The following is a 22,423-nucleotide window of genomic DNA, read 5'->3' on the forward strand; positions in this document are numbered from 1 at the left end:
AAATTATTCCCCTTAATTATTTTACCTCATAACTTTTCATTTTTCTGATCACAACCCATTAAGTGTCTGCATTAAAAAACAAAGGCAGTTTAACCCGTACAGTCTGAAAAGGGCCACTGCTTCAGAGCAAATTCAATTCAGCTGAGTAAACAAAGCAGAAGCTATATAAGCAATGCTTTAACGTTTGCAATAAAGGAGCGAAAGTGACAATAAGAAACTAACATGTATATTTCAGAAAGAAGGATGTCTTTTTCTTCAGTACACTAACCTTTTACAAGACTGCTGACATACACAATACACCAGTCTTAAAAATATTTGTACTGTCTTGACACACAGAAATAGAGGGGCTGTGCCGTTCTCTAACACCAGCACAATGATTTCATTCTACATTGCAGCTCTGCAATTAAGAAGCAGCAGCATCAAATGTACGGTAAGGAACTTCTCCACAAGGAGACTCAATTCTGTCAACTTCTCTTATTAGGAAGCAAACGGAAAGTGCACTAACTTTTAAATCATTTCGCAGCATTTGTACGCTAACAACCCCAAGCTACCAAACACCTACATGTTTTAAACCAGACATTTGGAGGGAGCTGAAGAGCTGCAAGGCTGCAGGCTGCGTACGAGGCGGGCGGTCCAGCAGGGGGTCACTGGAAAAACGAGGGGAAACAAGGAAACGGCGAAGCAGACGCGGTGGGAGCGAGGAGAAGAGCCCAGAACCGCGTCCCCTCAGAATCCCCGCCGAGCTGCAGCACCCCCCGCCACACGACATGCCGCGATACGACACGCATCCCCCCGTCAGCATCACCCGCCCCCCCCCCCGCGCCATGCGACGCGCATGCGCCCAGCGGCTCCCCCCCTCCGTGTGCCCCCGGGCCCGCCGCGCACGCGCAGCATCTCGCGATTGGCCGTCCCGGCTGCGGAGGAGCCGCTGCCATTTTCCTGCCCCCCGCGCCGAAGCCGGGCCGGGCGGCGCGCAGGCGCAGTGGCGAAGGTGCCGCGCGGCCCGGCTCGGCCCAGCGTTCGTGCGCCGGGGGGATCCTGTCAGGGTACGGGCCGCCCGCAGCCCCGCTCCTCCCCGGCGCCCGGGCCTCCCCCGTCAGCGAGTCGTGCCCCTCTTCTCACAGCCCACCCCGCCGCCACAGCCCGCCCCCCCGCCGCCGGGCCGCGACCTCCCATTTGCCCTTGTCTCGCTTTTTTTTTTTTTCTTTATTTTCCCCTCCCCTCGGCTCAGCCGCCTCCGAGGTGTCCCAGCCCGGGGCTCCCCGCCTCGGTGGCGGCTCTGAGGAGGGAGCCGCGGCCGCCCTGGAGCGGCGGGCATGGGCCCTCCGCCGCAGGGGGGGCTCCCGGCCCCGGCGGGCGCTGGTGGTGCCCAGGACCCGGCGGTGCCGGACCCGCCGGGGTTAGAGCGGGGCAGGCGCTCGTCCTTCCCTCACTGATGCGCCGGCCTCGCCTCTTGCAGCTGCCCGGAGTTTCTGCTCGTTGAATCGAGAGTTCTCGCTCCGGGAGCGTAGGGGCAGAGCGGGCTGCTCGGAGCCGCCGCAGCGGGGCTGCCACCAAGATCTCCGTCCCTGCAGCGCTGCTGCTAGAGTTAGCAGCCTGCCGCCTCTCCTCTCCGGTTCTTTTGGTCTCCTGGAGAGGAGAGGTGAGTTGTTGTCTTTCCCTCTTGTTGTACCGTAGCAGTGGAGAAAGTAGGCTAGCTTGCAAGCGGCAGAACTCGTTCAGGATGGCTTCGAGCTGACGGCTGCGTTTATTTTACCTTGAGAGTCAGCTCTGTGAAAAGGCCCATTGATGCAGAAAGAGATTAGCACCGTGTTAACTGCGCGGTTCTCTCTCCTTTGCTGCAGTGCGCACTTTCACCGTTGTCTCCTGCTCTGCCTGCTCCTGCTTTCAGCATGGTAAAGAAGAACACTATCCCCGATGGGTAAGTATCCCTCACACTAAGAGAGGCAGGAGCGGGCACAGTCCTGCCCACAGAGAAGGGGCACTCACTGCCCCAGGCACTTGCTTGCCACAAGCATCTTCACCACTTACTGCCAGGTAAGGTAGGTATCTTCTCCAAGACAGCCCAGCCCTTCATCCCCTAGGTGAGTATAATGCTCAAACCTGTTTGTGAGCACGTCTCCTTCATTGGCCAAATGGAGTCCCTTCTTCCTAACATCAGGCGTATACTTATCTGGGGTACTGGAGTGTAGTCTGTCCTTACTCACATTTGCTACCAAGAGTCAGGGAAGAGCAGATAAGATGGGAACAGGTGGTTGCATGCATGTGATCAAGAACATTCAGGTCCAGAAAGACAATCCAGTAGGTTTTTTTGTTTTGTTATACAAGAGGACAACAAAAATGTTTGATCAATGAAAATAACAATAAGCAAGCACTATTTTACTCTTTCTGATGACTTGAGTGGGAGTGCATATGGGGACCACAAAATGGTCTCAGTTAAAACAAACATGGTTCTATTCTTCAATTCCATTAAAAAATGTCAAAGGAAGTCCAGGTTTAAAAGTTGAACCTGTGTGTTACTGCTAATAGCAGTACAAACTTCTTGGGTAAAAGTATGTGCTGAGATAGAAAGGTACATCGTAATGGAAAAGTAACTTAAAATTCATATTTTATTTTTTTTTTTAGGAAAGGCAGACATTATCCAGGTTTCAGGGAAAGTTTATTAACATGCTTAGGAGGAGCAATAAAATATAAAGAGCATAATTTCCTGTAAAATACGGTGGTCTAAAAGCAAAGAATAGAAACAAAAATTATGCAAAATTAAAAAAAAAACAGCAGAACTTCAAGAAACTGAATTTTTTCATAGCAGGCAAACTCAGGGATTAAAATTAGAATAGAATTTAAGAAAAAGCTACTTAAGCTTCTGTGAAAATTCAGTTAGAAAGTGGACACAAAAGATTGAACTGGAGTGGGTTAGGCTTGCAAGCATTAACAGAGAAAGCCTGAAAGAATAACTGTTGGGCTTGTATTCTCCATACGCAGAAATTACAAAAACATTTGTCATGCATCAGGTGCTTATTTATCCCTTCATCCCATTGCGTTTGAGCTGGAGCTGCTTTTAGGCTGTATGCATTTCTTCTGTAAGTATGGAAGAAACAATGGACTCTGCTTTTGGCTTCTGTGCTTAGGATCTAACACCTGTGCCTCTTTCAAGGAGAGAAATGTCTGCTGTGGAGTAACTGGTTGTAAAGCTAAAGTTAACTGATGATACTCCTGTTACTTGTGATACTGAAGTGTTTTCAACTTACTCAGGTACTTATTTTTGATACTATTAACAAATCAGGCCAGACATCCATAGTATGAGTATTTGGGCAGTAAAGTTGAAGGACTTGTCAGTCTGCTCATCTCATGCAGCACTATATTGATATCATTGTGCTACCACAGTATATTGTAGTTTTTTTCTCTGTGAATTAGATTAGTAGAGCAAGAAAAAAATAGCAATGAGCCCTGGAAAAGAAATGAAGGAAACCTAATTTTAATCTAGGTGATGCTACACATGCAATTTACTCACCACAAAAGTAGTTGTTGGAAGAGGTGAGATTGTGGTGCGCTATAGGACAGGGACCAGTTCAGACAGTATCTTACTATGGAGATAAGACCTCAATCATACCACAGCACTGTGATAACAGTAAACCTAGCAGTAATTTTTTTGTTTTTAATGATAGTGCAAGAGAAACCCTGTAGTAGATAAGCAAAAGAAAGTCAGTCTACACATAGCCGTTTTTACAGGTTGTCTTTCATTACTGCCTCAATTCTGTATGCAGTTCTTAACAGTTTTAATCCAAATTCCTTTATGTTAAAGCAATACAGTAAATTTGAGGTTTCACTTAAGCTGTAAGTTAGCTAGAGATAGCACAATTAAACAAGAACGGGTATAATTTTTTAAATCATAAACTAATTACTATCACCTTTTATGATACAATGTCTGCAGCATAACTAAAGTTACCTGCATGTAACGGTTGTGTTTCAGCACTGAGCAACTTTGCTGGTATCGGAACTCTGAGTGTACTCAGGACCTAAAGAAGTATTAATACTCAATTTCGCCACTAGATCTGCAGTAGAAGTCTTACACCTTGTTCTTGTGTCCCTGTCACTCTGTCCTAGCCCAGAATGTTTGATGGTATGCTTTTTGCACAGTCTTTGCTCCAGCAGTGGGAGGAGGAGGTAGACTGGAAGTAAGACTTCCTGTACTCCTTCATAGTAAAAATTATTTCTCCCTTTTCCCAATAAAGTCTCGGAGCAGAGATAAGGTGTGCAGTATCCATTGCATTCCCAGTCCTATAAAGTCACACTATAGAGATAATTTTATAACAAAATGAGATGTATTCTAAGAGAGGGATTCAAGTGATCTGTTCCACTGAAGTTTCCACCATGGTGTCAATTTCAAGTTACTCAGTGTCTGAAACAGGGTTGTCCTAAGTAGTTGTGTATGATGGTGTTTTAGGGGACAACTAGCCAGTAGAGGGAGTTCAAGCCATCTAATGAGCTATCACAAAATGCTGTGATGGTTTTACAGCTTTATATATGTGTGCGCATCAGCATTTCAAGTCCTACTGTGAGTATAATTTAATAAAGTCAGATTTCAGTTTTGAAAAGCATCTGCAGAAATACCACCCTATTATATGTTTTCCTTAAAGGGTCTAAAAAAATCCCAGAAGTGGGGTCATTTTATTATAAGGACAAAACTGAATTATTTTTGCCTATACACTGTGAACATACTTTTTTAACTGAGTTATTCTAGTGCAGACTTAAAAACATCAGCATTTCATTTACAACAGTGTTAAAGACTGGCATAACTGATTCTGTATTTTGGTCTATGAATGCATGTTCAAGGGTGGATGGGAGAGAAAGATTACAGTAATGCGAGAGTTTAATTGTAAAGTAAAAGTGCTTCGTACTATTGGGCATAGAATGTTTGCATTTAAAAAATGCGGTACTGGAAGAATACCTGAGTAAAGATTGTATCATTGCCATACAGCTCTTAAGGCACGGCTTTAGCGTTTCAATACACCACCACAAGTGCAAAGCTATGCAATTACAGATATGGGAAGGAGACTTTTCTCCTGTGCTTTACATCCACATTCACTGTTCTTTTTGCAAGCTATGACACAGGCTGAAGTAAAGCAAAGGGAGAAATCTGTTTTAACAGATGATTAACAGCTTTCTATATTCTCTTCCATCTGCTTTTGACCAGTGCATAGTGTTCTATCTTGAAAGCATGTATAGACCTTTTAGGGGGTGTCTTTTCTTCAACAGACTGTTATCAGTTGTGGTATCTATAGAAGCTACTTGGAAAATAGAGCTGTGTGTATATCATGTAGTACCAGTAGCCAAAAAGGAAGAGAGATTGCAACTAGTATTTTCTAAATGGTCTTGCTGCAGCTCCTGGTATTTCATACTCAAGTTTCTCTACAGCTACTATATTATCCTTTTTCAATGATTAGGAATTCACTTTCCAAGGTAGGTTCATAATCATAAGATGTTCATAATAGGCTTCAGAATTGTAGAAACACCTGAATTGTTAAGCAAGCAATTGTATGGGCAAAATTCTGCCTCAGTTCTGTGATAGTTGATGGTAGTTGGGAAGTGACGAAGACAAAACATGATACTGAACTGGGAAAGGCAAATAATTAAATAATTTACATTTTGTTGCCTTTCAGGTCTTGATCTACGTGTAGTCCATGGATTGTTTACCTATTTGAAACCTTAGAGAAATAATGCTCTAATTATAAATGCATTGTGTGTGCACAGTGTGTAACTGTTATGTGATTCCACCTTAGACTCCTACCACAACAACTTTCTAATGTGAATGCCATCAGTTCTATGGGCAGAGCTATGCCCTCTATAATTGCAAATGCCTAGATCTGTTTCAAGGCACAGAAATAGATGTGTCTGTGTCTCAGTGAGACACCACTGCCTTGTTCAGGAAACTCTTACTGCCGTTTTTCAGCTACTTACTTCATGTCCAGCTTGTTTTTTAACTCAAGCCTCTGTTATCTTTTAATCACTGCTACAGGAATGATGATGGTGTCAAGTCTTCTGAGTAACACCTTTGACTCCTGGGTTTCTTTCCGTTCAAGCAGGACACAAATTGTGTCATAATTCTCATTTGCACTTGTTAAAATACTATTTGTCTTTGGTTCTGTAACTGCTGTTTCTATGACCTGTAAGTCATTCACCTTTGGTCCTTTCAGCCTTTATCCAGACTTCAAGAGTTTTACTTAGGCCCTGCCACTTTTACTTCCCAACCTTATTCCTTTATCAACCACAGAAATAATTGAGTTCATTTCCATAGACAATTTTTGCTTAATTTTGATCTGCTGTTTTTTTCGAAGATCATTTTCAGTTCTGCATCAGTATCCTGAATTTTATTATTATTATAAAGGTAACATGCAACATATACGCTTTACATTTTCTGATAAAGAATGTCTTCTGTTCATTTTCTACTATAGAGCTGCCAGCCGCATTTGCATTACTTGCTGATTTTGCAGAAGTCTTGAGAGGATTGATGAAAAGTTCAGAATTTTGCAAAGTCTTTCTGTTACATTGCTAATTATAGCAAATAAGATTTGTGAGCAATCTTTAATAACTTCTTGCTGGCTTCTAGTTGCTTGGAATTTACGATAATCATTGTAGATTTCCACTCATGGTTTTCCAAGAGAAAGCTGGTTAAAGACAACCTGATTTTCTAACCTATGATATCCAGCTGTCTTCCTACATAGGCTGATTGGTCTTTTGTGGCTGGGATGCTTAATTTCTGCCTTCCTTCGGAATGCTTTTAAACATGTATATGTGAATATGGCCTCTGGCTGCTTGTCCAGTTAAATCCTACTTTTGTAAAGTATGTCATACGTTTTAGTGTTATTGGCACTAGTTTCTGTATCTCTAGACACAGCCCATCTTCTAATTTTATTTAGAAATGAGCAAAAGTTTTAAATAAAGAAATGTAATTTCCAGGATTATTAAAAATAGCAAGAGGCTGGAGTTGTTGTTAAACCTGATTTTCTCATTAATTTTAACAGTAGTTCAGATTAAATATGCATCTAAACATGGCTTACAGCATGTAGTATCTTTTTAAGATGATCACGGAATCACAGAGTGGTTTATAACGTGAATTAGATAAGATCAAGCTATGTGCAGGGCAGATTTCACAGGTTTTTTAGTCTGTTTTAATTGAGCACTTCTTATCACCAGGATACTTCATTATGTTGTTGTTTTTTGTTAGATTCAGTAATATTTTCTGTATACTAACGCTTTTGTGATCTTAATTGATTCACGTACCATTTATCTGTCTTAAACTAAGAGAAGTGAAACAGTTTCAGATGTTGTTTTTCTCATTTTACAACAAAATTTAGTAACTCACCTCAATGACGGTAAAATCGATCTGCTAATAGACTTTTCACATAAAGTTTTTCATAAGCTTTAAAAATACTGGCATCTCTGAAATACGATACATCCAGGGTTTCTTCAAGCACATTGTAGAATTTGTGACCACCAGTTCTTCATGGTTTTGGAATTACTAGCATTTCAAGTGTTGTAACAAATCTTCATATTACTAAAGTGATTTTTGCTAAATTTTTGTGTGATGGCATATTCTTCGGATTTTGCAAAGTGCCAAGAGAAAGTGCAGCAAAGGCTGTTGCTTTGAAAAAGAAGCATATTACAAAGTGAACACATTTGCAAAATCTAGCATTATATTTTTTAGTGATATTAAACTTAGCATTTCATTGTTATTTAAGTAACTAACAATAGTGACTAACACTGTTATTTAAGCAACTTCTTAAAGGTGCTTGATTCAGCCAAGTTGAAAAACTTCTGTCAACTATGATACAAAAAGACTTATTTTTACCTGTTGAGCCATACCCTTTACTTTATATTGGCACTACTTGTTTGTAAGTAGTGTCCTAACATTTTGAGGGGATGAACCTTTCTGGAAGTTGAAAAAGGAGGAAGGAAAAAGACTGTTTTCAAATGTACTGACAATATCTCAACACCACTTTGTGGAATAAGTGCAGATTTGGGGACATACCGCTACTGTATGATAACAGCAATCATGCACAATGTATATTAGAAGTATTTTCTTTATAACAGTGCTTTATGGACAGTAAAGATTCCTTTTATTATGGCTCCAGATTTTAGGTTTGCAAACAGTAGGAGTGTCTCTATGTAAATTGTGTGGCATGCTAAATAAGCTGATCAGTCCAGTAGTAACACTCTGTTGATATTCTTCTGCCATTTTCTAGGCAACTCTCTTTCATTTATCCCAGAAGAATGCAGATCTGTTAATTGCGTTCAGATATATAATACCATAACAAAACAAATATTTATTATAGTAATTCTAAAAAGATCTTAGTTTCTTGGTGAAACAGGTTACTATTTGATGATGGATTTTGATCTTTATAGATATATAAAATATATTTTTTTTAAGTGATCATTTTTTCTAAACTCTTGTGCACATCAGTTACAACTGCTTGATCATGTGGTCAAGGAATTTAAGAACCATTGGATCCTGTTGTTTGGAAATCTAAAGGTTAATATGTTATGCTAGTGGGCTGCATGGCCCATCATAGGAAAAAAAAAAGACAACTATCATTTATGATTGGAGAAGTGTTAAATAACTATTACATTAAAGCTGTATTAAATATGATAGGGTTTCCTGATATGTAAGATAGACATAGTTTGAAATAACTATTATAATTTTAGAGAGGCGTTATTTTTATGTACTGTTTTACCAAAGTTTTAATCCTAAGAGGAGATATCCTTATTTTAGAAGTTTTACGTGGAGCTACTCATCTTCTGTTGAATCATGTTGTTTGAAAATACTTACAATAAATGTTTACTTAATTGCAGATGGCGGAGCTTGACACCAGTTGGACAACCTATACCAGGAACTAGATTTATTGCATTTAAAGTACCTTTAAAAGGGGTATGTATAAACAGTAATTACAGATTGTCTCTACTAAATACAATGCAAAAGTAATGAATAGCATTAATATTCATGCAAGCTTCTGGAAAGTTTTATGAAAAAATATTTTGTGGTCTTTAAAAAATCAGTCCAGTCATCTCACAATGGCTTTATGTACATAATATATTCTTTTCTCTCTTTCTTTTAAAGTTTGTGTTTGATGTTACTCTTTTATTCTTCTGAAAATCATACAGTCTTGTTTCTAACCAATCAGCAAAATTGATTTGATCGCTGATTAATTTAGTGGCCTAAATTCATGATCTTATTTAACATCTTTTCTTGACTGGTATGAGAGAAGTCCAATTATCAGTATGGAGGGGCTTATGATACAAATAACAATCCAGGCAATATAAGCCCAAGTACAAGTTTACAGAAATCAGGCTATTAACAGATTCCAGCTACTGCAGTACTTTTAAGATTAGAGATCCAGACTACCAGTTCTGTAAGCAAAAACTTTTAGTGATATGGAGAAATGCAGTATTTGTAGATTTGATTAATGTGTTAGTAACTCCATTAGATTCTTACTAAGATGGAGTAATGTCTTAATCTATTAAATGCACTGAGCCAGCTCTCCACATTTTTTGTGACAGGACAAAATGTGGAGGCTGTCTTTTTTTCGATTCATCAGTTCTTTGGTGGATTGAGGGATAGGGTTGCAAATTTGCCCTTCGATATAAATTAACACTTAAAAGTGCTGTGCAAATTAACTCTTACAAGTCCTTGCTTCAGATACACAGGAAAGAAGTTTCTAAGCTCTTTTAACATTCAACAGCTAGACATAATCTTAGCAGTTAATAGTAAATATTCTGTCTAAGCTATTGTCTGCAGTTTGCCCACACACAAAAAATTATTAGTATGATATATTAGTGCCCATTATGTTTTCAGTCACCATTCAGTTCACTTCTGTTAACAATGACTGAAGTGGAATGCTCACAGTGTTCGCTTCCTTAGCTGCTTTCACACAGCTTCAGTATGATGTTTTTATTGCTTTGACACCAAAGATCTCAGACTTGATATTGGTCATATTCTCCATGGTACTGATGGATCACACAACAGCCACGTGTCTTCTACCAGAGATCTCCAGAGGGTAGATCAATCCACTGGTGGATATAAGATTCAGTAGATTTATAATTAGCTTCTTTGCTGTTTAAGTAGGAGAGATTTTTGCATCAGCAGCTCCTGTAATTCCACTTGATCCAGCACCATTTTTTTGCACAGACATACTGCTCTAGGCAGGATTTTTTCACTGCATATTTTTCAAGTTCCTTGTCTCTCCAGATTTCAGAGAAAGATACTTCATCACCAACTTCCCCAGTAGCTCACTCTTCCCCTGTATCTTCTGTGATAGCCTGGAAGGAATTCATAAGCCAGAGAACGTAAAAGGGTAGACATTTTCGCAGAATTCCTGATGAGTTTTTCAGAAAATCTTAAATACTCTTTCAATACCTAGTCTTTCATAACACATTTGACTGTTTACTCAACCAAGCAATATGTTTACAGGTGTCTTAGTTTTTTAAAATTGTGTTTCCCCTAAATGGGAAGTGTGGGTTCACGTAGTAAAAGAAAAAAATCTTTCAAGTTCTAGCACAGACTTGTGCGGACTCGTGTTTTATCACCTCAAAGTTAGTAAATTCAGTTGCAAATTTTATTAAAAAACACTGCTGAGTAGCTGAGAGATGACTTACTACTCTTCATTTTGTTTGAACTTAGACAAAATCCACTGTTTTTTCAGCAGTACACCAATTTTTGAAATAGTTAGGACTGAATACTTCTATGTGCTTTCTACGCTACTTTTTTTAGCTCAAGCTTCCTAATCATACATTAGCTTGGGAATGTCCTGCTGTTTATTCTTTAATGAGAATTCCTGCATCTGTTTCTCAACTTGACTCAAATTGCTTGCTAGCATCTTAAATTAGAATCTGTACAGTCAAAAGATGGAATAGTTAGTTACCGTATAGCATCTGTGGTTCTGAGAGGTGTATGGTCTGTGGCTGCCTTCCTTTCCATTAGTTCTGAGTACAGTCTACTTGAATTTCTTATTGACAAAGGAACTGAGAGGTGGTTGAGGCTGCTGCGTCTGTTTTGCCACTGTCTTTATTGGTTGTAACAGAGCCTGTGTCAAAAGGCTCTCACAGTGAACAGCTCACTATTCAGAGAAAATCCAGTTTTGCGCATGAGGCATTTTCATACCTAGAATGGAGAACACGTTTCAAAAACCACAGCTACAATAGGGTGAGTAAACAATTTTTCCACTGTGTCTGTCAAAATGAAATTAATTATTCATTGTTCACCAACATGCAGCTTTTTTAGCCACTGTATTTTAGTCTTATTTAATATTTCCAGTGCTACACATGCAATAATTTTCCAGTTCTATACATGCAAATACATCTACCAAGAGATGAAGCAAGGTTAAAAATGCCTGCATAACATGGGGAGAAAGTTAAAACCTTTAGAATAAGTGAACTCTGATATCACAATTTATCACAATGTTTTCTGTGAAATACGCAATTAATTTTGTGCTATTGTACAGTTGGTTTTGTACGATAAGTTTTAGGGGAAAAGGGTTAGGGTGCTTTGCTTTTTCCTGTGTAGTTACTTAATCAGTGTGTATATATATATAAATTAGTGTATATTATATATGCAGCATTTTGTAGGATTTTTTACTGTCAAATCAGTACTTTCTCAAATAATGTTTGCTAATGTTGTGCAAATGGAAGTTCCTCCACATTTTGTTGCCTTTTCATCTGAATAGGAACAAATTCTTGATTTCTTGTTATTTGGTTCCTTTTCATTTCTTAATCTGTATAAAACATGGATATGGTTTTAATAGCGTAAACATTCCCTTTTATAAACTGATGTTTTCTTGTTTAAAGTGGCTGAATATTACAAATGTTTTGTTATTAGAGATTAAGCAAATTTTTCCATTTTCATTGTAGGCAATTAACCAGAGGCTTACCCCAACCCAGAAATTTACACCAAAAGACTTGATTGCTGCAATGAAAGCCCTAAATGTGGAGCTTGGATTAATTATTGATTTAACATATACCACGCGATACTATGAAGTTAAGGTAATGCAAGAATGATAACAAAATAAAGTAGCTGCTGCCATATTTGTTTTAAAGTATTTATGCATTTGCTCATCTTGAATGGACAAGTTGAGCCATCTAAACTTACTTTGTGGCTCTAATAGAAACCAAATGATTTATCACCGAGGAAATAACTCTCTCTCCCAGCTAGTTACATTTGTGGCTTATTTGTATTATGGTTGCTTAGAATAATGGATAAAGACTTCAGTACTAAGCACTGCAGAAAAGATGCTGAAGACTTGCAGCCTGTATCCTGAAGACATTCTCATTTATGCCTAAGGTGGGCTTTTTTAGTAGTTTATTTACTTGTCTTCAGTGGAAAGTATGCATTTTAAAATTACTTCATTTCAAATTTGTTACCTGTATAGTCCAAACAATTTTGATTGCTTCCTACTGAAAAGGAAAATAAATAGAATTGTTATAACTGAATGTTAGTTTTTGAATGTACATCGACTTGACATGCTTAGGGTGCAGATATGCATGTATATGGTTGTTGTTGGGAAGGGTAAGTATTGCTAATAATTGTTAAATGTGTTAGAATGGAATTACAAGAATCTGCTCTCTTTAGTTAATGTTCTGCCTTATTGTCAGGGATAAGTAAGGCCTGTGTAGAAACTCTTCTTTGAGGTCAGGTCTTTATAACAGAAATGCAAACGGTAGTTTCTGAGAGCATCTCTAGAGTCATGTCAAGAGCATTTTCAGTTTCTACACAGTGTTTGAACTACTGTTTTTCATGGGCATTGTTTTAGATACTGCTTAAGGTTTTCCCTTGATGCATGATGTCAATAATGTTCGATATTTTTTTCTTCTTGTTGCTAGGACTTACCTAAAAGTGTGCAGTACAAGAAACTTTACACTGTTGGACTTGAAGTCCCTGATAATGCTACTATCCTACAGTTCAAAAAGTGGGTCAGAAAATTCCTGTGGGAAAATGCAGAAAATGGTAAATACCAACATCTTAAGCTGTAAAAGACCAAAATTTTTATTTCAGTGTTAACTGCATTGTATATTAATTACAGTAGATTCTTTAAGACATCTGGGATCTCAGGTTTGTCCTTTTTGTACTCCTTGATGCTGCCATATTTATGCTTTTTTATTTTACTTCTGTAATTGTGCTGGGGAAGTCTTCCTTGTCCAGTGCTTGTTGAATGCCCTCACCTGAACTCCGCCTTCTAAGTACCTGTTTCACAAGGTTTAAATCAATTGCCTCCACCTAGCTGACATAGTACTCAACAGAAACAAGACTTTTATCTGTCTCACTCAAGTTGTCCTCCATCAGTTCAGTATCACAACTGCCAGCCCATTATGGATGTTTTAAATAACACAGGGTTTCTCTGACGGCACTGGGCACAGATATTTGTGGGCGACGTAATGGAGCCCATTTAGTCTGACATAGCAGTTTTCTGAATTATGAACCCATTATTGCCCTCATATCCTAGCAATTCTTAAAAATCATTTTGCAGACACAACATCAGGGTTTCCACAGTGTGGATCTGTTGCCATTTTAGTGTTTTTGCATTAGTACAATTCTCCCTGGAATGATACAAGCGCTTTTCAGGGAAATAAATTTGCAAGCACTTTGCCACAGCCTGTTTGCAGCTTTTACCTTCTCACTTTATTTGCTGCAGATTTTAACTGTTCATTTATCTGATATTGAAGAACTATTCCTTCAGACTTTTTCCATGCTAATTGCTATGGTTACTCTGGCATTTTCTGTGAGAAAATACAGTTTAAATTTCCAAGTACATACAGTTTTTGCTGCAGAATATAACTGTTGTTTTGCAGTGGAAGGTCAGCTCTGTTGAATGAAAGAGCTCTGACCTAAATGTCAGGTATGAGAGCTTAAACTGGAAGTGGTAGGAAAATTAAAAAGCGTTAAGAAGATGGTTTTGTCCTTATTCAGAAAGTTAATGTGCAAGTTCTTCCTTCGCTCTTTTTTGGCCTTAGGAAACTTACTTGGAAATTATTTTTTTCCTTCTAGTTTTAATCCAGTGATTCTTTTAATGGGACAAAGCATAGTCTGTATTTAAATCTAATTATTTATTATCGTCAGAATCAAGAGAATCAATTCCTAATTTGTTACTGTTCCAGCTAGTAAGACTGTTTTGGCAGGATTTATATAAATACAGAGGTGTGAGAACTTCCATTTTTATGTTAACTTTAATTGTAACTTGCCCTCTGTTTCAGATTACCCCTAAAATTTCTCAGGATTCTTCTTACAAATAGTTTTTAATAAGTTCTGAAGGGTTAGGACACCAGCCTAGAATAAACTTATGTGATAGCATGACTGTCCTATTCTGTGGCGAACAGTTGTAGAGTATCTCATTCAAAAATTTATCAAAGTCCATTTCAAAGACTTTCTGTCAGTACTTTGTCCCTGCCCGAACTTTGTTCTGCTGATGTTTGTCTTCTAAAATCTCTCCCCAAACTCTCAACCTATTAATATACCCTTACATTCTTACACCAGCTTTGTTCTAAGTATTGTTCTTCATCCCCTGGTATTGTAAATAATACCTCAAATTTGTTTGTACAGACCAAATAAGATAAGCTTCCTAGGTCCTTTCTCATTAATTAGGCCCTATGTTTATTACAATCATGGTAGTCCTTTCTTTATGTATTTTAATTTGAAATTTTTTTCATTGATGTGTGGGATAGTCTGGATGAGGTTTTAACACTGTCTTGCATGACCACATTAGTGTTTACCCCATTTCTGTTGGAAATACCTCAGTTGAAACACCCTAATAGAAAAAAGTTATTCTCCTTTTAGTCTGTAGATGATGGGTATAAACTTTTCAAGAAAGGTAAGTTCTGGCTGGAGGATGGCAGCTTTCACTGACTTCATTCCTCTTTATTTTTTCCTATGGTCTGCAGAGTTAATCTCAGTCTTCACAGGTTTGGAAGTAGTGAGTTAACTGCTGCTAGAGGTCCAGCAGACTGTCTCCATGTGTCTGTTATTTTACAGGAGTGACAGTATCAATTTGTAAATAGCAAGCATTATTTATCATTGCTTTACTAGAAAAGTACAACACTTCTTTTTGTCTTGCTCTAATTTCATAGTAAATTTATTTTCTGAACTATTAAAGCCTGTGTTTTCCTTTTTGATAGAGAAACTCATTGGTGTCCACTGTACTAATGGAATTAATAGAACCGGCTACCTTATATGTAGGTAAGGGTTGTATAAAAGCAAAAATCAGTGTTCAAAAAAGATAGTGGCTTTATATTAGTCTGTAAGCCCTTTGGAACAATAATCTAACCATGTTTTTCTTCAGATATCTTATAGACGTTGAAGGCTGGGATCCAGAGGCAGCAATCCAAGGTATTTCATACACTTTGAACTAAGGCAAATGTCGAGCTGTAATTCACAATTAACTACAGTTGTATTCACAAATATTATAATTCTATTTTACTATCCTTAGAATTATCTCATGTGCTGACCTCCATAGAAGATTTCTCTGACTGTTGATTCTGTTCCAAACAAGTTTTGAGCATAGCAAATTGCACCATAGGAGGATGTTTCAGCTGCTTAACAATTTTTTTCTTTTGCTTTGAAGGGGTTTTTCAGTCATAGGTTGCTACTACTACTAGTTCTGGTTGTTTAAAATAATAAAATAAAAAAGCTGCAATGATCACAGCTTGATAACACTATTAAATACTTCAGCATTAGTATGAATGCGAGTTACTTTTTTTCAAATTCACAATCTTATGGTCAACAGAAACCTGCCTTTTCATATTGTTGTGGCTCAGTTTGCTCACATTTCATTAGACTCACATCTCTTTTTCTTTAGCTTTTGGTGATGCTAGAGGTCATCGAATAGATGGTCTTGTATATCTCACAGATCTCAGAACACAACCAATGAGAAGGTAAGCTAGAGCTTTTTTTTACTGCTTAAGATTTTCCAGCATGTTTACTGGTATTTTGAAGAATTCACTTACATTCATAAGCCAGAATTAACCCCCTCTTAAACATTTAATATACAACCACACATATTTTGCAAGACTTCTGATATGAATAACATGAAATACAATGTACTTCCTTTGTTTATCTTTTGAGGTTCAAAATATTTTTGTAATCTGATGTGTACTATTGAGCATTGTTGTAGTTGTATAGTACTATTCCAACTATACTGAGTCTGTATTCTATCATTATAAATTGAAAAGAGCCACTGCAAAGATTTCATTATAAGCGCGGGTCTGCCTGCTGTTGTTGGTAGAATCAGATATTTAAAAAATAATATAACAATTCTAGGGGGAAAATAGAGTATGGGGAAAACTACTCAGAGTGGCAGATTGTTCTCAGCTCTATTGTTCATAGTAGACTATCCTGATGCATAAGAAATATTTTATCATATCCACACCCTACTGTACCTAAGAACAGCTAATCCTTACGTCTTACTAAGTTATTTGTACCAATGATATCTTGTAGCATTAAATTGATTTTAAAATAATATATGAGTGATTTGGGTTGTCCTAGTTTAATTGAATGCCCTTTGTTCTTGTTTTAATGCTATCATTGCTTTATAGACTTTATGATTAAGTTAGTCCCATATCATATTTTTGAATAGGTATGGTGCTTGTCTCATATATTTTGGATGTTGTTCCAAATGTATGAAGTTTAGGTATTCTTTTTGCTTTCTCTGCAGCCCTCCCCCAACTAGTTTTACAAGACTGAAGTTCTGTAAGAAAATCATGGATACCTGTAACTTCAATTTAACATCCAAAAAATGCTGTAATTCTCAACTGAAGAATCTTTCTGTTTGTTTTTTTTCCTCTCTCTCAGTAGTATGTTTAAATAAATAAATAATAAAAAAAAGCTTATATGAGCTGTTTTTATTCTTTCCAGTAACCTTGGAATGGATGTATGGGATTCAGATGAGGATATTGTTCCTCCTCCACATGCCATGGAAGGACCTGTGGAACGATTCCCAAATGAAGGTTTTCAGGGGTAATAGGCTGAAATGTGAAATTAAAAGCCAAAACTCCCCAGAGTGGGAAGGATAATTATTTATTACTGTGTGTTGTTTTTAAAGTACCAATTCATTACAATGTTACAAGAAGGTCAGCTGATTTTAACAACTAGGTGTGGTGTTTCGAAACATTGGAAGTACTATAAATATTCTAATTTAAAAGAGATTTTATGAATATGGCCTACTCACGCAAATTATATTTACGGAATATGAAAAAATTCAAAAGATACAGGGAAGACAGGGAATGTGTGTTATTAGAAGTTGCTGAGTAATTAGTTTACTTGGGAAAATTTTAGAGTTCCTTCCTGATTATTCTGCAGTTGTCTGCAATTATTTTTAACTAATTTGGAATCACTGGTTTTGCCTGTTGAACAAGCACTATGGAATTACAATTGAACGCTTGTCACAGCTTCTACTATGACATTGTTTAAAAGTTTTATAATCTTTCTTACTGTTTAGATTCTTAGTAGCTGTGATATGTATATATATATATTACTTGCAATGTCTTTCATATCAATTCTTAGTTGAAAAAGCTTACTTTCATTAATAACTTGTACTTAGGCGTATAGATGTTCTATTTAAGAAAAATTCTTTGCAGGTCTGGGAAAAGATTAAGAGTTTATGATGAGCACTCTCAGAATGATTTGCAAGGACAGATACAATTGAGAGATTTCGATTTCATTAATAAGGGAGCTGGACAAAGACGAAGACCATTTCATGACCATCAGACTCAAGATGATTTAAGAGCACCAATGCAGATGAGAAATTGGGACTACAATAGGGGACCAGGACAGCGGCGAAGGCCCTTTCCTGATCACCAGTTTTATGACGATTACCAAGAAGATGCGCAGATGAAAGACCTAGACTTCAGTAACAAGGGAGCTGGACAACAGTTGAGACCGTTTCATGGACACCAGTTCCATGATGATTTACAGGCAGAGAGACATTCAAGGGACTTTGAATTTAACAGAGGCTGTGGACAAAGGCAGAGATCTTTTCCTGACCATCCATCCCACAACAATTTGCAGGAAGATATGCAGTCAAAGGAGTTGGATTTTGGTAGCAGGGGCCGTGGCCAGAGACGGAGGCAGTTCCATGACCACCAATCACATGATGAATTTCAGACTCCAATGCAGTTGAAAGAGTTAGATTGTGTCAACAAAGGTCCTGGCCAAAGACCAAGACCTTTCCATGACTATCAGTCCCATGATGACTTACAGCCACAGGTGCAACTGGGAGATTGTGAATTTGTTAATTGGGCTCATGGACAGAGGTTGAGACCTTTCCATGATCACCAGCCACACAACAACTTGCAAACAGAGATGCAACTAGAAGATTATGATAATAAAGGTCCTGGACAAAGGCGCAGACCTTTTCATGACTGTCAGTCTTATGATGACTTACAGGAACAGCCTCAGTTAAAAGATTTTGATTATGTTAATAAAGGGCAAGGACAAAGGCCAAGACCTTTCCATGATCATCCTGGTCACGATGACTTGCCACGTGAATGGTGTTCAGACAGGTAAATCACACTTTGGTTGTAAGGCCAGGATTAGAGAGAAAAAGTGTAGAGCTCAGCACTTTTAAATTAAATTTCAAATTAGTTCTTTGATATATAAGTATAAAAAAAAAATTTGAAACAATAATCCTTCTAAAATCATATATGAATGATCAGTTAATTAATTCTTTTCATTTTGACCTATGGAAGGATTTGATTTAAGCTGGAGTGTTGTAATTTTGAAAGCCAATGTTTCCTAAACTAGAAGATTATATTTCTTTAAATTAAAGCTTATGTTTTACCTTTTTCAGACTCAGCTTGAAACAAAACTTTGTCCCAGTTTGTTTTGTATAGAAACTTAGATTTAAACAGCAATTCTCAAGACATGAAATTTTATTTATGTTCTCAGTCAAACTGAGATAAGTGCTAATACTAAAAGGAAGTCTAACTTTCACATATTTCGTGAGTTAATAATTTCCTCAAAATCCCTTTTTCTGAAGTTGCATCATATTCTCCCAAATACATACACCACTTACTACTAAACCTGCTGGATTCTGTAGTCAAGTTTCTGACATAATATTTAAAAATATTTTTTTATCTTTTAAAACATAGTTCAGATATTTGCCAGTAAAGCCTGATTTAATCGTTTTCATTGTACAGGTGAAACAGAGGACAGTGTATCATTACCAAGAAATATTTTGACATGTTGAACTAATGAAGTTAAGATACTTCTATTAAAATTTCATTTGAAGTAATTTTAATTAATACTTTTCAAGGGCCTAAAATAATTTGTATTCCTCTTAACGTGCAATTCTTGAAATTATTTTCAGAAGTCAATCTTTTTCTTCCCATGAAAATGTACCGGAACCTCATTTTTCCTCATCTCCTTCACTTCATAGAGATTATGGGTCTGATAATGATGACTTTAACAGAAGCTATAGGTAAATAATAGATTTCATATGCTGTTTTTTGACTTACCTTTCTACTTTAATCCCTTCAGAATCCAACCAAAAAAAATAATTAACTGTACAGTGTAAAAATTGGTTTTACGTTTTTTTTTGCTTAAATGCAATTTAAACTATTGAACCTGAACACTGAGCAAATGACATGACTAAATGGTGGTCCATCCATATCATGCTTGAATGTCATTATGAAATGGTTTGAGAAGCCCTAACTTGAGTCATTAGCATGAAAAGCACAGCTCAAACTGATTTACTATAAAATACAAAAAAACTGTTTTCAGTAAGCAGAAAAGTTGAAGTACAGATGCTGTATTTAACTCTTAACTGCTGTCTACCACATAATACTACCACAATATACCATAATGAGAGTATAAAGAAGAGAGAGGCAGACTCTTCATGGTGCACAGTGATAGGATAAGGGGCAACAGACTCCTGTTGCTAATGGACTCCTGACTAATGGAACTTCTGTAACCTGAATGGAAAAAAAAGTATTACTTTGAGGACAGTCAGACACTGAAATGGGTTGTCCAGAATAGCTGTGGAATCTCCATCCATTGAAATATGCTGAATTCAGCTGGACATGGTGTCTATGCAACCTTATCTAATACAACCTACTTTGAGCAAGTGGCATGAATATGTACTACTAGAGATCCCTTCTATAAAATTAATCTATGGTTCAGTGAAGGTGAAGATTTAAAATTATGAAGGTTGTTCTGAATTGGTTTTATACTCCACTTTACAAAGTATGCAATGTGCTTGAGAGTAAAGAGAATCCAAAACAAAAAGTGTATATATAATATTTTGTAGATTCTTCTGTCACAGAAGAATACATAACTAAAATAATTTGAGATGTATTTATATTGCCTGTTGAGACTATCTACCAGAGAGTTACTGTTACATATTCTTCCCAAAAATGAAAACACAGGTTCAAGAACAAAAATGGACCCTAGGTAACCTTCAATAAATGGGCACTTTTAATTAGAAACAGAAGCTGAAACAAAGTACTTTCTAGCTGAGTTACCTACTATGAAAAGATTTAAATTTAATTGCTAGAATTGAAAAAAATGTTTGTGACATCTACTACAGAAGATTTTAATTTTAGGGGGTATAAACAAAAATAAGACAATATTTGTTGGTTTAGAGTTATGCAAGTTTAGTGGTGCCCACTGACAATAAATGAACTGTTTTATCTGTAAAGACTTCATTGTGCATATTTGCTCTTCTTGCAGTAATCGAACAAATTGTCCAGAAGACAATAGGAGAGTGCATCCTTCAGAAGAATTTAACAGAGGAAAAAACAGATTTGCACCATATTCTTCACGTACAATGCATCCGTCTTCATCTGTACACCAGGAAGGTAGTTCAATAGACTATGAAAGAAAAACTTTTCAAGGTGAACCTACCAGAGAGATGGAACAAGGCAAAAGATTACCAGTTGTAACAGTTGATTACAATTATGGTCTGCCATTAGATTATGGACCTGGAGAGGAAGAGAGAAATTATGATTTACCTCCAAGAGATCGCTACAACTGGCACTGAATACAAAGGACAATGTTTGCTCATCTTAGACTTCCGTTTACCTATTTTGCTTTGTATGTGGACTTTTTTTTTTTTTAAGTTAGGAAAATGCAAATTTCAGTAGTAGAGAACTGGTCTCTGTTGTAAGATCAATTTCTACTGATGTTTTGTTCTTTATATTTATTAGAGTGTATTTGTTCACTGTGTTTGTAGACAAGGTCTCAGCACACATGGAACGAAAGTAGTTGTTCCTTTAAGCAAAGTTGGAGCCCTGTACCTTAAACCGTACAACTTTGAGTGATTGTAATTGTCTTTTGTTTTACATTTCTTTAAAATGTATGTAATTTCAGGATGCAAGAGTCATAATAAAATACTGCACCATCAGGTAGACTTGCATTGAGATTATGGAAAAAGTACTATGGCATTAATGGAACAAATTTATGTCAACTTCATCCTTTAATAATAGCAGTTTGTTATTATTGCTAACGATTACTGCTAACAACGTCTGTGACATTGCAGTTTAATTCCATTTTTTTGTACCATCAACTGACGTAGGTGTGCTCTGTTCCACAGCAGATTTTTTCCCAGATTGCTAATAACTTGGAAGTAACTGAAGTTTGAATAGTCTAAATGTGAAACTTGCTTTTCATCGTTCTGAATATCTCATCCTAATTGTGTGTTTTTTCCTGATCCCACAGATTATAAATGCTTCAGCATAGCCCAGTGCAGGTGAATTTCACAGTTTTCTCAGCAGCACATCCAAATGAGGCAGGTCATGTATCAACAGGTTGCCTGTCTCAACTGGCCAAGATTGCCTGCGCCTTTGTTTAGACCTTCCTGTTTGTCAGTCAAATGTCTCATTCTTCACTTCTGTTTTCTACTGGCTTCTTTTTGCAGCACAGCAGAGTAATCAGAATGGAAGAATAACCTCTTTAGGTAAGTTACTTTTAGAGTCATGCATTGGAACGGTCTCCTCTGAACTGCCATTTCATTGGGTCTCAGGAAGGTAGCGCAACAAACAGTAACTGAATTCATGCCAGCAGCTGCACAGTAGCAGCAACAGCTCCTACTTTTGTTAAGCACATCTTAGTTCATAGGACAGAAAACAGTATTAATGTAATACTTAAGTGAACCAAAATTTTTACATTTTTCAATATTACTACATTTTAATAATTTTGATGTTTTTAAAATGCTACAGGGAAAGAAGGATGAACCTAGACTATGACATAAAGATAATTGAAATGACTGCTAAATATAATGTGGAATATAAAGCAGGAGGGTGGAAGTATACACTAGAAAACTCCAAAAAGACGACATTCAGAGCAAGAGCTCCACAGACCTTTTTTGCTTTTTAACTAGCACCATGAAACTCAGATTTCTGAATTCATGGGTCTATGGCTACTAAATAAGGACTAGACTTGAGAAGTGTG

General features: G+C 37.2%; 1 protein-coding gene across 6 annotated transcripts; it reads left to right on the forward strand.

The window, feature by feature from the left end:
* The first annotated feature begins 871 nt into the window (after positions 1-871).
* Positions 872-21,381, forward strand: LOC118252288 (uncharacterized). Of its 6 annotated transcripts, XM_035555452.2 has the most exons (13): positions 872-1,046; positions 1,460-1,642; positions 1,845-1,921; positions 8,851-8,926; positions 11,902-12,033; positions 12,871-12,994; positions 15,157-15,217; positions 15,321-15,367; positions 15,837-15,912; positions 16,892-16,993; positions 17,614-18,537; positions 19,344-19,454; positions 20,705-21,381. In XM_035555452.2, exons 3-13 carry the CDS (start codon positions 1,893-1,895, stop codon positions 21,012-21,014), a joined length of 1,992 nt encoding a protein of 663 aa, XP_035411345.1. In that variant the 5' UTR covers positions 872-1,046; positions 1,460-1,642; positions 1,845-1,892; the 3' UTR covers positions 21,015-21,381. The 6 variants fall into 6 exon arrangements, with proteins under 6 accessions (XP_035411345.1, XP_035411438.1, XP_035411758.1 ...); XM_035555865.2 differs by lacking the exons at positions 872-1,046; positions 1,845-1,921 and adding an exon at positions 11,014-11,197 and having other exon boundaries at positions 1,301-1,642; XM_050711873.1 differs by lacking the exons at positions 872-1,046; positions 1,460-1,642 and adding an exon at positions 11,014-11,197 and having other exon boundaries at positions 1,866-1,921.
* The last annotated feature ends 1,042 nt before the right edge of the window (positions 21,382-22,423 follow it).

Source organism: Cygnus atratus, chromosome 7 (assembly GCF_013377495.2).
Source record: "Cygnus atratus isolate AKBS03 ecotype Queensland, Australia chromosome 7, CAtr_DNAZoo_HiC_assembly, whole genome shotgun sequence".
Lineage (NCBI taxonomy): Eukaryota > Metazoa > Chordata > Aves > Anseriformes > Anatidae > Cygnus > Cygnus atratus.

Bases quoted from the DNA above. Each gene is read 5' to 3' on its own strand.
- LOC118252288 (XM_035555452.2), top strand. From the start codon at position 1,893: ATGGTAAAGAAGAACACTATCCCCGATGG. The intron at 1,922-8,850 runs GTAAGTATCCCT...ACTTAATTGCAG, and splicing joins AAGAACACTATCCCCGATGG to ATGGCGGAGCTTGACACCAG. The intron at 8,927-11,901 runs GTATGTATAAAC...TTTTCATTGTAG, and splicing joins TTAAAGTACCTTTAAAAGGG to GCAATTAACCAGAGGCTTAC.